General features: G+C 42.2%; 1 protein-coding gene and 1 long non-coding RNA gene across 2 annotated transcripts; both read right to left on the reverse strand.

Moving 5' to 3' along the window:
- Positions 1-1,952: 1,952 nt before the first annotated feature.
- Positions 1,953-13,031, reverse strand: LOC127566327 (uncharacterized). Its single transcript, XM_052008352.1, has 2 exons — positions 12,266-13,031; positions 1,953-1,983 (listed from the first exon to the last, which is right to left on the reverse strand). The coding sequence occupies exon 1, from the start codon at positions 12,989-12,991 to the stop codon at positions 12,302-12,304; it is 690 nt and encodes a 229-aa protein (XP_051864312.1). The 5' UTR covers positions 12,992-13,031; the 3' UTR covers positions 1,953-1,983; positions 12,266-12,301.
- A 1,546-nt stretch (positions 13,032-14,577) lies between these two features.
- LOC127566328 (uncharacterized) lies at positions 14,578-14,988 on the reverse strand. Its single transcript, XR_007955633.1, has 3 exons — positions 14,872-14,988; positions 14,709-14,800; positions 14,578-14,636 (listed from the first exon to the last, which is right to left on the reverse strand). It is a non-coding gene; the product is annotated as an uncharacterized LOC127566328 (long non-coding RNA).
- Positions 14,989-17,076: the final 2,088 nt, after the last annotated feature.

Raw genomic sequence — 17,076 nt, forward strand, 5'->3', positions numbered from 1 at the left:
ATCACACTTAGTCGTTGTAACGACAAAGTGGGATACCCGCTTGGAGGTAGCCTAATTGCAATGATGCGAAGATAAGCGATTATTGCTTAAGGTCCTTCGCATGAAGTTTGCCCGTTCTGTTTGTTGCTCCGAGTTGCTGCGAATTATCAAAGGCAATTGAGGCAATGCTGTCAGTGTCAGCCGGGTGCATCAAACATATTGGCAATAGCTTGAAATCTCTCCAAAACTCAATACCCAAATATACGTCTTGCGACAAAGTCGGTACGATATAAAATCGTTGTGGTTGTATCTTGCCCTTAAATTGGACAGGAACACTCAACTTCCCACAAATTCGCTGCCTATTTCCATCAGCAGTTTTCACAGATGACAATAGTTGCGTATATTCGGTGTTGTTTGCTAGTATTTCCTCAGCTAACTTCCCACCAATGCAGTTAATAGTAGCGCCAGTGTCCATTAACCCAGTTATCGTTTTGCCTAGCATCTCGACTTGGGCATAAGGACGAGGATCACCAGTGATGTCCACTATTGACGCTAATACAGATCTCTTTTCCTCCTTATTGCTTATTATGCAATTCCCCTTCCGCTGTTTATTGCGAATACCTGAATTGCAAACATTCTCTACATCAAAACTAATAGATCTGGCCGGATTTATTTGAATTTCCGAAACTATGTTGGATAAACTATTATCTTCATTTACTCGGGGTTGGTACCCTTTGAGACTTGTTTGCGTGCACTTGTTAACGGTGCACGCACCTACAGGTTTGGTTGAAATTGCACAATTCGTGCAACTGGGTCGATAAGTGTCACGCTTACCACAACCGTAACAGAATACTTTACGTACGGCTACACAATCTTGGTATCGATGACCACTCTTCCCACAATTCCAACATGAAAGTGTTAGAGCGTCCACCTCCAGATTCTCTGGCTCTTCAACATCATCCTCTTCATCCATTGTGGCTTGTACCGCGACTTCACTTACATGCTGTCTCGATAAACCTCTGGGAACGGTTGATGGCATTGAAATTGTTTTCAAAAACCTCTCTCGCGGACGAACAGTGTGACGCAACTGCTCAACGCTGAATATTGGCACATACAATAATTCGTGCTGAATATCCGAGAGCAAATTGGCTCGCAAGAATTCCAGCATGGACTGCTCACTCATTGGGCTGTTCAAACGATCTACTAATGCCACAATGGCTTCGTAGAACTGATCGAACGATTCGTTGGATTTCTGCTTTCGTTGCGAAATAGCTGCTCGAATCTCCAAATCGGTTCTACCATCCGTAAACTGATTTTTCAATGCCTTGCATAAATCTGCCCAACGAACTTCTGTCACACTTTTATGGTACCTCCAGAAAAATTCACTTCCTCTACCCTCAAACAAGTTACTCGCATATCTTGCTAGCAACTCAAAGTCTCCGTCCAGAGTTTGTCGAGTCAATGACTCTACTCGATATAGAAAGTCTTCTATCGACATAGACGAATGTCCAGAGTACCTCAGCTTCCAATTAGCAATAATCTGGCTAATTCTGTCGGGTCGTAGAGTATTACTCAGTTGAGAACCCGGTGGCGAAGAGTTGGCACCAACTTGTGGCGCTCTCGGATTTACCAACGGATTCGTATCTAGCCGATTTGGTAATCCAAACAACTCCTCAAAGCTTTGATGCTGTGGACTTGGTGGAGAAGGTCTAGGATCGGATTGAAATTGTTCATTATGTACAGCTAGTTGTTGCTGAGCTACTCTCTGAAACCCATTCTCCAGCACCTGCGATAGTATCTGCGTCTGCTGCACTAATGCTGCTGATATCGCAGCCGCAATTGCCTGTTGTATTTCTTGGCCAACAGCACTTGCCTCTGGCTGAGCTATTGGACTCTGAGCCACAACTGGTTGCGGAGCTTGTGGAATTGGATTCGGCTGCCTTGGCTGCGAGCTGGATCTATTACCATTACCAGTAGAACTTCCTGCATTGGCATTTGCGGATGCTAAAAAAATAATAATAATGGGAAAATAAATAATATATAAATAAATAAAGATAAATAAGAAAAAAAAATGAAATAAATAAATAAGTAAATAAATAGATAAATACCAACAATAACACACAAAAATAACTGAACAAATAAATAGATAACTAAATAATAAAACAAATGTAAATTTCAACAAAACTGATAAATAAACACGATTCATAAGATATTTGGAAACCATGCAAAACTTCACAGAGTGTAAGTTAGCCTCCAGATTTTCCTATTAACCCACCTGAATGGATAGGACTAGTTGCTAGATAAGCATACCTTCAATTAGTATGACGAGAAACCAGCTCTGAACCACGATCCGTTTCAAACACTAATTGAAGTGTGAATGCCTTAACAGCCACTAAAAAGGAAAGAAAAGAAATTGGGGAAAATATAAGCATTCATAAAGCTCCTTCATGTTAATAATACCAACTTTAAGAGCAATTATTTCAAAACTAAGTATAGCGTAATAGCGCATGCAAACCATACTCGGTCGATAATAGATCGCCTAATTAGTAATATTACATTGTAAACTTTTATGATTGATGAAGACGGACAATAAACAATACTAAACACATTAAGCTGACTTGCGCCACCACGGGACTATGCAACCCCAGTTGTTGATGCCAGATGATGGCAGGAGTGACCACTCAAAACAGCTGACAGTGTGGTCGCGATCGATTGATATCGATAGCGACAAAGTTAGTCACACGCGCAGTCACACTGATCTAGTTTATCCTCATGTTGGTCACCCTGCCCACTTTTAGTGCTTTTTCCTGATAACATATGTTCTACTATTCTGACCGGCACAACAAGTGTATTTTTCAAGTGTGCAATAAAAGTAATTGTAAAGTTTACAATTCTACAATAATTCGAAAGTGCAAGTGTTATTATTTATCTGGAAGACGCCCCCCTACACATTTTGGTCCTTCGAGCCGGATATTTGGATATCGCTCGACCCCAGCAAGCAATCGGTTGTCAAGATAAGTAATACACTTTTTTTCTCCATACATTTTGTGCAAGTGTCGTGTTCGCGTCATATTCTTTTTCCTTGTACCTTATATATATGTGACACAGCATATATATAAGTACATAAGCGTTCTACCGGCTTTCTTTCCGCTATCTTTTCTACTTTGTGTATACTTTGCACAGTATATATATATATATATATCCTTATATGTATATGTATGTGTAAGTATCTATACAGTTTAAAAGAGTTCGCTTATATTTTACGATTTGGCCGCTGTTGTATGTACTTTGTTACATTTCTGTCGTTTCGCGTTTGTCTGTTCTTTTGACACACTCCAGTGTATGCAACCTCCTCGTGTTATTTTACTCTAAATAACAAGGAAGTTGCACTCTATTAAAGACAAACGCGCGTAGATCCACTACACTCCATTTATATATATATATACATATATATATATACACATATACACACGACACATATACATCCACATACGACACACATACATACACAACACTTCCATACACGACACTTACACACATATACACTCCGTATATATTCCATATACACTCCGTATATATTCCATATACACTCCGTATATATTCCATATACACTCCGTATATATTCCATATACACTCCGTATATATTCCATATACACTCCGTATACATTCCATATACACTCCGTATATAGTTGTGTCGGCTTTGTTCACTATCCTGTGATAGCCGAAGTTCCTTTCCATTTTTTTGTGCTTGCTCTCGGCTGCCGAAGCGTAGTATGTCCAAAAGCCAAAAGAGTGAAAAGGACTCTAAACTTTCATTAAAGCTTCCGACCATAGCTCGTCGCCTGTCGTCCGCTTCGCCCGCCCCTTCGGGATCCAAATCCGCCACTCCTGCCGCTCAACTCCGAGTCAAAGTTGATCGTCCGTCGCCGTCTGCTTCTTCTGCAACTACACGATCCGTCCAGGCTAAACTTAGCAACACCCGTGCGATGGCTCTCAGCAACTTCGTCGCCGTCTCTGACAGACTGGTGCACTTTGAGAGTCGGGTACGAGATCCGTCGTGACCGCCTGCAAGCCCTCTGGGACAGTGTAGAGACCGCTTATGCTACGTGCGCTGATGCACTGCATCGAGACGGCGACAACGAAGGCATACAGGCCATGGAGGCCAAATATGACCACTGCTATGCAGTGTATGAGCGGTGTCTCGCCCATGTAAAGGGGCAAATTACCCAATTTTCCGAATCAACCAGGAGTTAAGCATCCGCTCCTCCTGTGTACTCCAGTGGCTGCCGGCTCCCTCCAATCGACACCGAAGTATTCCGTGGGGATTACTTGCGGTGGACGACCTTCCGTGATCTTTTCACGGCCATCTACGTCAATAATCCGAGGTTGACTCCGGTTGAGAAACTATTCCATCTCAATTCAAAAACCGCAGATGAGGCCAATGAGATCGTAGCCAAATTTCCGCTGACGAACGATGGTTTCGCGTCGGCTTGGAGTGCTCTCTGCGAGCGATTCGAAAACAAGCGCTTGTTAATAACGAGCCAGTTAAAAATTCTCTTCAACCTGTCCACGGTTTCGCAAGAGTCTGGAGCAGCGATTAAGGAGCTGCATGGCACAATTCAGCGGTGCTTGACCGCTCTTGACCACTCAGACATTTCAGTCTCTAGTCCTTTCGCCGACTGCATCCTGGTCTTTCTTTGCTCATCCAAGCTCCCCAAACTTACACTCTCACTGTGGGAGCAATCATTGGTGGACAAGATTCCCGCGTGGCAGGACATGAGCACATTCCTCAACGAGCGTTATCGTACGCTCGAGGCTGTTGAGGGCATGAAGCAAAACAACTCGCTGAACCATCCCGTCCACAGCAGAGTTCAAAGCGAATTATCTCATTCAAGGCCCGAGTCACTCAGAGAGGCAAATCGTGTGACTTGTGCTCAAAAGAGAATCACCCTGTCCGGGTTTGTCCAAGCTTCCTTGAAATGTCGGTCAATGATCGGATGAGCTACATCAAACAGAAAAGTCTCTGTTTAAACTGTTTCGCAAGAGGTCACCAACTCCGAGAGTGTACGAGTGCGCACAATTGCTTGACATGCAAGGGGCGGCACCACACTCTTCTCCATCGGGGCGACAGTGCCCACAATGGTGCCTCTTCCTCTTCCACTTCAGTCACACTTTCCAACATACAGTCCACTCCGAATCAATCGGCAACAAATGTGCAAAATTACTTTGCCATTAACGCTCAGAACATCCTTCTCGGCACGGCGGTTGTCAATGTATGTCATCTAGGTACTACCTACACCGCACGAGCACTAATCGACTCGGGATCCGAAGCGACTTTCATTTCTGAGCGTTTATTCCAGCGCATAAAGTTGCCATTCCAATCCGTGCAAGCCCAAGTATCTGGGCTGAATCATGCAATTGCGGCCCAACCGCAGAAGTTATCCAACTTCAGCATTGGTTGTCCAACGAAGCCGAGGCTCCATATCGAGACCTCAGCGTTCGTTATTCCACAACTGGCAGACAAGCTGCCACCATTCCGTGTGCCGAAAGGCTTCCTAAAGGATCTACCAGCGATTGAACTGGCAGATCCAAACTTCTACAAAAGTGCTCAGATTGACATCTTAATTGGCGCGGATATCCTTCCGTCAGTCATCCTGAGCGGTTCCCGGCCAAACATTTGTGGCTCACTCCTTGGCCAACAAACCGTGTTTGGTTGGATTCTCACCGGCCCCGTCTCCCAGAATGTGTCGACAACTGTCTCTGCGTTTTCGACAAGAGTCGCTATCCAAGCAGACGATCAACTCTACAGACTAAACTCCAAAGTTTGGGAGGCGGAGGATATTCCGTCGAAGCTAGTTAGCTGCGAAAACACAACTTCACACAGCAGATGTGGCAGATCTCGGGTGACTCTTCCATTCCGGAAGCCCGTCACCACTCCTAATTTGTATCTGCCTCATCATTCATCCAAACCAGATAGGCATCGACACAAAGACGAATAACCTCCTACTTCGTTTCTCTATTCGTCGTCCTGTGCTGTCCTATACTGTGAAGAAGCTACTGTAATAATCATTTGTTCTTGTTTCATTCCATGTTGTATGCCCTTCTCCGTGTGGATGGGCCTCAACTCTATTACATGATTGCTGCCATGGGACCCAAGTACCAGAAATTTATTTGGTGGAACCAGCCAAATACGTGAATGCCAAGTCGTCAGTGACGACGCGACGACCAGCCGGAAACGACTCGATCTTGAACTCCAGCACGGCCACGTTCCCGCTCGCCGTCCCCCATGAGCAGGCCTCACCTCTGGGGAGTTTCCAACTTCGCTCACATCCTTGCCCCCTCCGTCCCTGGTGCTCGGCACTGATGTGTATCCTCACATCATTCAACATGGCATCCTGCCGAGCACCAACGATTTGCCAATGGCCCAGAATTCCACATTGAGTTGGATTCTGTCCGGTCCATGTGGACAATAAATCCGTTTGCAACTCATTGCAAGGGGGGGAGGATGTTGATGCCAGATGATGGCAGGAGTGACCACTCAAAACAGCTGACAGTGTGGTCGCGATCGATTGATATCGATAGCGACAAAGTTAGTCACACGCGCAGTCACACTGATCTAGTTTATCCTCATGTTGGTCACCCTGCCCACTTTTAGTGCTTTTTCCTGATAACATATGTTCTACTATTCTGACCGCCACAACAAGTGTATTTTTCAAGTGTACAATAAAAGTAATTGTAAAGTTTACAATTCTACAATAATTCGAAAGTGCAAGTGTTATTATTTATCTGGAAGACGCCCCCCTACACACCAGTCAATGAATTTAGTTGTCAATTGCTGAATTAATTTTGTAGTACTAATTTATTTCCATCGTTTTCATTAGGTGTTTTGCTTACCGCAAGAGGCAGATCTGGTCCACGAACTTTTTCAAAGTAAGCTCTACACCTAAAGAAATACGACAGCATATAAATGACAGTAGCCAGTTTGACCGTTTGAGTATAAAGCCATTTTGAAGCTATTATTTTCTAAAACGTCAACCAATACCGTCTTGGTTAAGTTCTTTTGTCCTGATTTTACGAGGTATTACTTTCTCGCTAATAAAATAGACACAAAGAGACTAACCTAGTACACAAATATGTATAAGGACAACAAAAAGACTTGAATCACTAGATGTTATTGATTCTAGAGCATATATAATATTTTTAATGGCCATGTTTAGATTAGATTGGGCGCCAAAATATATTATTAAATTATAATCATATCTGTAACGAATCACTAGTGTAGTATTCGTCTGGTGCTGGTGTTGGGTTTATTAGCGTGGCGTACGCGCTGGCTTTTCCGGTCTTTGCTCAGGTAGCATGGGGTTAAATAAAAGGCCAACTAATAGGACGCACCACTTATAACAATAATACATTTAAAATTCGCGTACATAAGGGAAGACAGAGAAGAAGGAGTGTAATGGGAAGGTTACAATAAACAATAGTGAAAGAGACGAAAAAGGGAAGGAGAGGAAGGTAGGTTAACAAAGAAGACGGAGCCACTCTCGAATGCAACACAGCTGTTATTGTGTGCAGACGCCCACCCTACCATGATCCTGCATTCATTGCCAAAAACTAAAAGTTGGCAGGATCCCTAAGAGACAGTGGTTCGACTAATCTACTCCTGCTTGGTTAGGCATGGTTCCAAATTAAGGTAAACAATTAAGCGGACATACTTAATTTATTAACATATGACAAAAATAATTTGAATATTAAATACATTATGAAATAACAAAAAATATGACAAGAGAAAATAAATAAATAAATAAATTAACGGACAAACATAGTAAGTGTGTATGAAGCGGAAATTAATAAGGCAAAAAGAAAAGAATAAATAAATAAATACTAAAAATAATTAACCTATAAATATAAAATATGTTCTGGCATATAATATAAATAATTATTTTGAAAGTATTAAAGGGAAATAAAATGAAGTGAAACTAAAATGATAGTTAAAATTAACTAATTTTGGTTCATTTAGAATGCATTGCTAGCATTTAGAATATAGGCAACCATTATATTGAAATTAAATGTGGATCAGCTGATGGCTGTCACTCAAATAAATGACTTGCTATTGCCAGTCTCGCAAGGTCATTGACCGCTGGGACTGCAAACAGCTGGAGCAGCGCTATGGTCAGAGGGACCACAAGCAAACGAAAGCTTTAGCTCTAGCTCATAAGAAATCAATTAGTTAGAATGAATCAGACTTACATACAGTCGCGACTCCCACGCAGAAAGATATTTCCTTGTGTTGGTGCTTGTCTGTGGTGTAGCTGTGGAGAAATAATAATTTCCGAGCTTTTGCGCATGCATGCAAGCTACTTGCTATGTAAGACGATCAAAACAAACATACATACATACACACGTATGTAGGTATGGTTGTATCTGCTTGGCGGCAATACAAAATCATTAAATTTTTTAAGTATAATTATTAGATTTTTATATTTTTTATTTCGGTTTTATTTCACAACTTGTTCTTTTTCTCATCGTTCTTTACATAGTGATCGCACTTTCGTCTCGTGCTCGACCGATACACCTATCGATCGGGCTTCTAACTCGATTAATTCTTAATGTTACCTTATGCTATATTTAAATCTAGGATTTACAATATTTACATTCGGCCGACCTGACTACAGATCGACCACGATCTACATACAAAGGGCAATGGTATTATTAACATCAGTGATCCAAGGCTTAAGGCGAGCAGGCTCTAAAATGCCTCTAAAGGGCAATTGAGTTAACTGACAGTCATCAATATCAACTACTTCATATCTGTCATGATCAAAAACACGGTTTATCTTATAGGGCCCCGGTACTTTGGGGCAAATTTCTTATTAACTCCTGCTGTAGTATCTACATTCCGAATGGCTACATAGTCACCGACGTTATATTCTCTAGGAGCTCTATGTCTCTTACCATAAAACTGTTCATTTCTTTTCTGGGAATTTTGAATGTTGACAGATGCCTGCTCACGGAGTTTCACAATATCTCTAGGTTCATCATTGAATTTATTATCTAAATATTCAGAAAGCTCATCAACTATAGGTCCCTTCTGTATTACTCCAAACAATAGAATACTAGGAGCTACTTGGGTGCTACTGTGTACTGCATTATTAATTGCAAATTCAGCTTTATTGAGTAATTTATACCAGTCGGACTGGCTCAAAGGTTCTGCTAATTTTCCTAGCATTGGTGTCAAAACCCGATTCACCCGCTCTACTTGGCCGTTAGCCTGTGGCGCTCCAGTGGCCACCTTTATATGTTCTATATCACGTTCTTGACAAAAGGTGGTGAACTCAAGCGACGTAAAACAAGTACCGCGATCAGATATAATCCTTTGAGGTCGGCTATAAAAGTCAAAATATTTACTTAACGCATCTCTCGCTTCTCTAGTGCTAGTTGTATTTACAGGAAAGAGTTTCACAAACTTAGTAAAGGCGTCAATAACAACTAAAAGGTGCTTTCTCTTTGAAATTAAACTCGGTAGGGGGCCTAAATGGTCTATGTGGAGTGTATGAAATGGGACACATGGCTTCGGGATACTGTGCAAGGTTCTATCATGAATAGATCTCGGCACTGAATGCAAAATGCACGAAAGGCAATTTCTTATAAAACGCTCCACCTTAGTTCTCATATCTGGGAACCAATAAGTCCGTCTCAAATCATTAACGCACTTGTCCGCTGCTAGGTGTCCTAATTATTCGTGCGATTTCCTAATAAGCTGCTCTTCCATGCAAACGGGTACATACAAACAATAAGAATCATTTCCATTCTTTCTGCATACTAGTCCATCTCTCAACTCAAAGCTACGCAAGGTTCCATTCTCTAGTTTCTGTCTCAATCGAACTATTTCCTTATCCCTCATTTGTTCCGTTTGTAAAATCAAGTCTACATCCTCAGGTGTTGCCCCCACTACTCCAACTAAAGGTATTGATTTCAAAAACGCGTCCTCACGAAACTCATATTTATCAACTTCATCATCTCCCCAGGCCCTTTTACCACCGTCCATGTAATCCCTATTCACATCCTCGCAATTAACTCCACCGTTATCTAAAGAATCTTCACTAAGGTTCTCTTCCATTATAACTCGTAGTCTCTCTAAAGGATCTTCACAAAGGCTATCTAACAACGTACTATCCCCTGGTGTGTCTCTACGGATTTCTAAAAGGCTTTCTATAAGGTTGTCACTACTAATTCCCACAAGGTTGTCTCTACGGTTCTCAACTAAGTTTTCTCTATGGTTCTCTCTACGATTCTCTATGCGTTCTTCCTCAAAGTTTTCTAACAAGTCATCGTCGCCACTAAACTCACTATTTTTTAGGGTCTTAACAACTTCTGTCTGTCTGCTTAAAGCATCCACATGGGCCATATTAACACCGGGTCTGTGCATAATTGAATAATCATAATTTTCCAACTCAAGGGACCACCTAGCTATCCTAGGATTAATAGCTTTCCTACTAAGAGTTTGCACTAGCGAATTGCAATCCGTAATTATTCTAAACGGCCTATGCTCTAGGTATACTCTAAAACGGCGTAACGCATTAATTATCGCAAGCGTTTCCAACTCAAAACTATGGTATCTCGACTCTGCCGCTATAGTTTTACCGGAATGAAACGAAACAGGATGCATTTTTCCATCATCCTGCCGCTGCAATAGTATAGCTCCAAAACCATGTGAACTGGCATCAGTATGAAGCTCAGTTTCTCTCCCAGGACTGAAAATCGCTAAAACGGGTGGGTTAGCTAAAGCACTTTTCAAATTTTCAAACGCCCTCAATTGCTCATCATTGAGTGGAAAAGGACCACCTTTCTTTAATAACTCAGTCAAGGGTCTAGCTATTCTCGCAAACGACAGGACAAAACGTCTGAAATACGAAAAGAATCCTAAACATGAGTGAAGGGTATGGACATTCTGTGGCACAGGGAAATTTCTCAAGGCTACCAATTGTGTTTCGCTCGGCTTAATCCCATATTTACTAACATTGTACCCTAGGAACTCGCATTCTTTCTTAAGAAATACACACTTCTTCTTATTTATTTCTAAATTATTTTTGCTAATTCGATCCAATAGTTTTCCCAACATCTCTAAGTGTTCATCTACAGTCTTAGTGGCAATAACTATATCGTCCATATAAATAACTACTCTTTTTTCTCGAATAAAGTCTGAAAATGTTTCCGAGATAAATCGTTGAAACACTGCAGGACCATTCTTCAAACCAAAAGGCATCCTCAGGTACTCGTATTGTCCTTGAGGGGTAACAAACGCTGTATACGGTACGGATTTTTCTTCGACCTCTATTTGATGAAATCCGCTTTTGAAATCAATCACAGAAAAACAACATTTCCCTTCCAAATACTCAAGGCAGTCTTCAATAAGAGGCAAAGGGAAATTATCTTTGACGATACGTTTGTTTAAACCACGGTAGTCAACGCACATTCGAGTTTCACCAGACTTTTTCTTCACAAGAACTAAAGGTGACGCATAGGGTGAAGCACTAGGACGTATAACGTTTTTCTTTAGCAAATCATCGACAATTTCTGCAACTTTCTCTCTCTCAAAGTAAGACAAACGCCTAGGGGAATAATAAAAGGGAGTGGTATCGGTTAATCTGATGGACATACGATATCTAGGTTTAACATTATAATCGTATTGGTTGTTAGAATAATGACTTTGAATAGTTTTTTGACACCTTCCCGCTATTTCAAGTCCAAACTCCGTTCCTATCTCAAAAGAGTCCTCTCTAAATGGTTCTATACACGCCAAGAATTTGTCCGCGGTATCGTCAACATCCAAAGATTTTCCAGAATTTATGTTATTTAAGCCTATGTTATGATTAGAATGATTATTATCTAACTTATGATTACTATTATGTTTTTTTTGTGTAGCATTTGCATTTACGGTGAAAAGAGAAGCACAGTTTGACTGATTAGTATTGATTTTTAATGAACTTAAGGGTGAATGATACTCAGCATTAATGTTTTTCTTATGAACTAATTGAACTTCAATGATCTTAAGTGAATCTCGCCCTAATAATACAGGTAATGGCAGAATATTATCATCGACTATATTTAAAGATATTGAATAGGTTTTTGAACAAAATTTAACAAAGCACTTCCATGTGCCCCAAACTGATATGGGATGTCCTCCTAGTCCATAATATTTCGATCTTTTCAAACTTAAAACAACATTATTCGGAATCAAAGACTTATGAATAAAGCTTACGGGGCTACCGGTATCAAGCAAACTTACTATACGTATATATTTTCCCTTTTCACCTAGCAATCCTCATATTTCCAAAGCTTGGACCGCTGCCAATTCCTCCGAGCCAGATCCCTTATCGTCCAGCACTGCTGCTACCATAGTCGTCGTCTTTCGCTTGGGGCACTGCTGGTACTTGTGATCCACACTGTAACACTTGAAACAGGCTCCATCCGGTCTCTTAGGTTGTCGGCAATCCCTCGCCAAATGGCCCATTCCTCGACAATTATAGCAGCGAATAGCTTCAGGATCCTGCATATAATTGGCACGAACTTGAGGCTTCATCATCTTAGGCTGCTCCTCTCCTTTTGACGGCTGGACGGGCACCTTCTTTATTTTGTCATAAATCGTAATTTTTGTGCGCAGCTCATCCAACGATTCGCAATAAGCCATTGCCGACGCAGCTCCCGAATTGTCTCCTAAGCCTTCAACGACGAATCGAATTATATCCTCCGTTGCCACCTCGACTTGTCGCGCAATGCTGCACATGACGAAAAAATATTGTAGGGCGCTCTCATTCTTCGACTTCTTTCTGGCTTCTAATTGCTTGAAGATGTCGAACACGGTGACCCTGAGATCGAACACAGCTATCAACTCCGCTCGCAGTACCGGCCAAGTGAGAGCAGCCGTCTCAATCATGAATGATCTGGCCGATCCTGTCAACAAACGTTTGGCGAAAATGAAACGTTTTTTCTCCGACACGCAGTATGTATCCATTATTTTTCCAAAATCGTCGATCCAGCGCGTCACAGGGTATCCAGTATCCCCCGAAAAAGGTTGGATTAGGGCATTCAAGTCACTCATGTCGATGTCTTCTCCTCGAGCTGGTTTATTCTGGTTCAACGCATTTTCCAAATCAGCGACACGTTTACGCGCAGCATACAGCATCTCGACTTGTTGCAAATGTTGAATTTCTGCCTCTACGTTCGCCGCCACTTGATCACGATGCTGCATGTTCACGACCGCAATGTTCGAAACTTCCAAAACCTCGCCAGACGCCGCCACACTGCCGCCATTTCTCAGAACACTATCGCTGTCTCTCTCACTCTCATGCCCAATAGGGGCAATTTCACCACCACCGACGCCAACGTGATTATCCGGACTTGAGAATGCCGCTTCTACAGGCGAGCCGTTGCTCAGCTCCCGCTCCTCCAGATGCAGCTCCTCCACTTTTCCTTCCTCCATATTTGCCATAACAACTCTCGCAGCCGCCCGCAATTGATAAATGGTAGCGTCTTCCTCGAAACGCACGTGTTTTCTCTCCAAAATCGCAACTAGCTCAGATCTTGATTTTTTCAATATATCTTTATATCGCATCACACGGAGTTTCTCGATTTTCGGGTCTTTACCCCACACCTGATATATAATTATTAGATTTTTATATTTTTTATTTCGGTTTTCACAACTTGTTCTTTTTCTCATCGTTCTTCACATAGTAATCGCACTTTCGTCTTGTGCTCGACCGATACACCTATCGATCGGGCTTCTAACTCGATAGATATTTTATCGATTAATTCTTAATGTTACCTTATGCTATATTTAAATCTAGGATTTACAATATTTACATAAGTAAATACAATTATACAATGAAATCTTGCCTATTTCTGTTGCCTTATATACACTCTTAAGTGTTTGCCATTGTGATCTTGTACAATTAAACAGTGGTATTTGTACTAGGCGGGGCAAAGAAAAGTGGTTGTTTTCAATTTTCTCGCCACATCATAATACACTTACATCACTTACAAACATTCACTTAAAAATGCACAATAAACAATCTAAACTAACAACAATATAACGAACAATAAGATAACAAGAAAAATAAGCTAACAATAATACAACAAAAAAAAAAAAAACATTAGCTGCTATTCAGCTGTTCGCCTTCCTACTGGGTGACGCTGATATTCGCCTTGAGGACACCACAGAACATAGCAATCCGTAGATGGAGATTGCAAAGCCGTCGGCCGCAGATGTTTTCCTTCATCCGAAACTCAGTCTGCTTGGTTTTGCTCAATGAGAGTCGGCAACCAACAGCAGATCGTCTGCTCGTGGCGTACCAACAGCTGATGTGGCCAGCAAAGCTGTGACGGCGAGCTTTGGGTGGATAGCCGTTAATCCCTCCTTTGTGTGTGGTGAATTTTCAGTATAACGAATTTAAAATTCGACCACATTCAAATTTGGATATTGGTTTATTATAAATTGTTACGGCGTTTTATATAACTTCATATGGCGTTCATATGAATTATTACGGCGTTTATATTAATTGTGACTGGGTTATTATGATTTGACTGGGTTATTTGATTTGCATACTGGGTTTTATATAAATTATAACTGGGTTAATATAATTTAAGACTGAGTGCCGAATCTAAAAAATAAATAGACAAAACTAAACTTAGAACAACAAAAAAAACGAAATATACGTATAACAAATATTTACCCTAATCTGGAAAACGGCACTTGATATGGGACGACAAACTCCTGAATTGGACAACCATCTATTGCATGTGTTGGGTGGACGGCAAAGGTGCACTTTTGCGCGAACAAACACTATTAATGTATCAGTAAAACAATTATATATTGCAGTATCATTGTATACTTACAAGTAAGATGTATGCAACAGGCTTTGCCAACCACTTCACTGAGATAATTTTTTTTTTTCAGACACATGCACTTTAACACATTTTTTCTCAGGTTTTTTCTTCTAACCTTTTAACAATTGTGTTACAAAAAAAAAACCCAACAACAAAAACCTCTTTTCGGAATTTGACAACTAATCCTACTCAAAAAGGTAATCGTTGTCACTTTTGGTGTGGACTTAACACGATCAGCTGATCTTGTAACTCACGCTTGTAAGTATCGTGGTCCACCAATAGATGGCGCTATTTTTGGAGCTTTCAGACTCATTGCTAAATAAAGCTCCGCTTCTCAGAACAAAACATGACAAGACATTTAGTACCATTTTCACAGACTACAAATAATTTTATACAACTAAACAAATTAAATAATACAAATTAACTAGGACAATAAACATATAAATAAATAATATAATAAATAATAAGTATAATGTGTGCAGAACAAGAAGAAAAAAATGTTGCATACTTTTAGGCTTAGTCAATTTCAACTACGACAAGCGGCCTATTACATTATCTTTTTTTTCAACCAAGAATTTGTTTGCCACCCAGATCATCCGTCTCTGATCGTAGTCAAATTGCAAAAGAGTGAAAGCACTAACCATACAATACATAGATGCGTCATCCTATACAAAATTTTGTATCATTAAAAACTGAATTATGGCGACCCCAGTCGGGCCGAGCGTTGCGATTCGAGCACCAGAGCCTCTTCGGCTCATTCGAAAATTCGAAGTTCTAACGCAGCGCGCAGCGTTGAGTTCAGTCGCAGATCAAATGCAAAGCGATGAGCACGGGTGTATTTCGTTGCGCTCTGCTTTTGTTGCTATGTATGCGTGTATGTATCTACATGCTCGCCTATATCAGTATGTGTATGCATGTGAAGTTTTGCAACGTGCGGTTGCCTCGCAAACAAGTAGCTAGCGCACGCCAATTTTGTTTTGCCGCGATGAAAGTCTTGGAGATGAAGACAACAACAATTGCTCGCGTTCTATATGTTTGCACCTACAATGTGCTCGCATCAACATTCTCCCCCCTTGCAATATTGAGATTGCAAAAACGATCTGTGCTATAGGCAGTCCGCCTTGGCTGGGGAGGATACCCGGCACCACTACCTCCGGGTACACGTCAGCCCCCAAGACTGCAGAGACCGATGCCGAGCGGAACCAGTCCTTGTCAGCCAACACAAGGTTGCTGAAAAAACTAGGCCCGGCTGGTGTGACAGTCCTGGTGGGCGTCGTTGTTTGAAGCTGCGGATCCGTTTTGAAGACGACCTCCGTGCTCATGGGTGATGTCTTGGAGCGCAACGTCGCCGTGCAAACTCCTTCTGCGCCCACGCGAGTGATAGAGAAGCCCATGGCCGCTGCCATCGACTCGCTGATGCGGCTTACTGGACAACACGGATCCAAGAGCACTTCGAAGGCCGTCTTCCCCGTGTCTAGCCAGACCGACGCGGTGGGGAAATTGCTCACTCCCTTGCACTGGAGTAGTGCCGTCAACGTCATGGCGGGGCTAGGCACGGGCCTGGGGTGTGGGGCAGTGGGCCGGTTAATCCGGGATGAGCCTGATGGTCCTCCTCTGGAGGGTGCCGGTTGGTCGCGTCAACCGCTGCTTGGAACTCATCTCCCGGATGTGCAGCATGGTGTGGTGGTCCTCGCCACAATACCTGCACCGTCCACCACTGCGACAAGTGCCCCGGGATTGCTGATGAGCCAAGCAGTTGGGACAGTCCTTATTGACATGTATTGCCCGGAGCCGCTTCTCTGGCGTCAGCTGGGCAAAACGCGGACACTTGCGCAGTGCGTGGGCACCCGGCACACCCTACAGCGGAACGAGTTTGTGCCGGGAGGCGCATACCCATCCCACTGGGGGGTGACCCGGTGAGGCACGGAAACCCCACGCGGAGTAACCGGTGCCACCGGTACAGGAGAGGGCTCCGTCTCCATCGGGACGACTTGTCTCGGCGGAGAGGCGGCTGTCGGAGGCGAAATGGGGCGCGCTGGCGAGAAGAGCCTTCTCAAGCACACCTCGTCTGAGAGGGAGCAGGACGAGCTTCTGGAGGACGCCATGGTGAACTGTTATGGAATGAAAAAAAAGAACAAGAAAAAAAAAAGAAAAACAAATGGAAGAGAAAAATAAAAGAAACAATGGATTAAATGAAAAATGGCGCGGTATGAG

The sequence above is a fragment of the Drosophila albomicans genome, unplaced genomic scaffold (assembly GCF_009650485.2).
Source record: "Drosophila albomicans strain 15112-1751.03 unplaced genomic scaffold, ASM965048v2 ctg28_pilon, whole genome shotgun sequence".
Classification (NCBI taxonomy): Eukaryota; Metazoa; Arthropoda; class Insecta; order Diptera; family Drosophilidae; genus Drosophila; species Drosophila albomicans.

Excerpts from the sequence above, each read along its gene's own strand:
- LOC127566327 (XM_052008352.1), bottom strand. The coding sequence starts at position 12,991 with ATGGATACATACTGCGTGTCGGAGAAAAAACGTTTCATTTTCGCCAAA.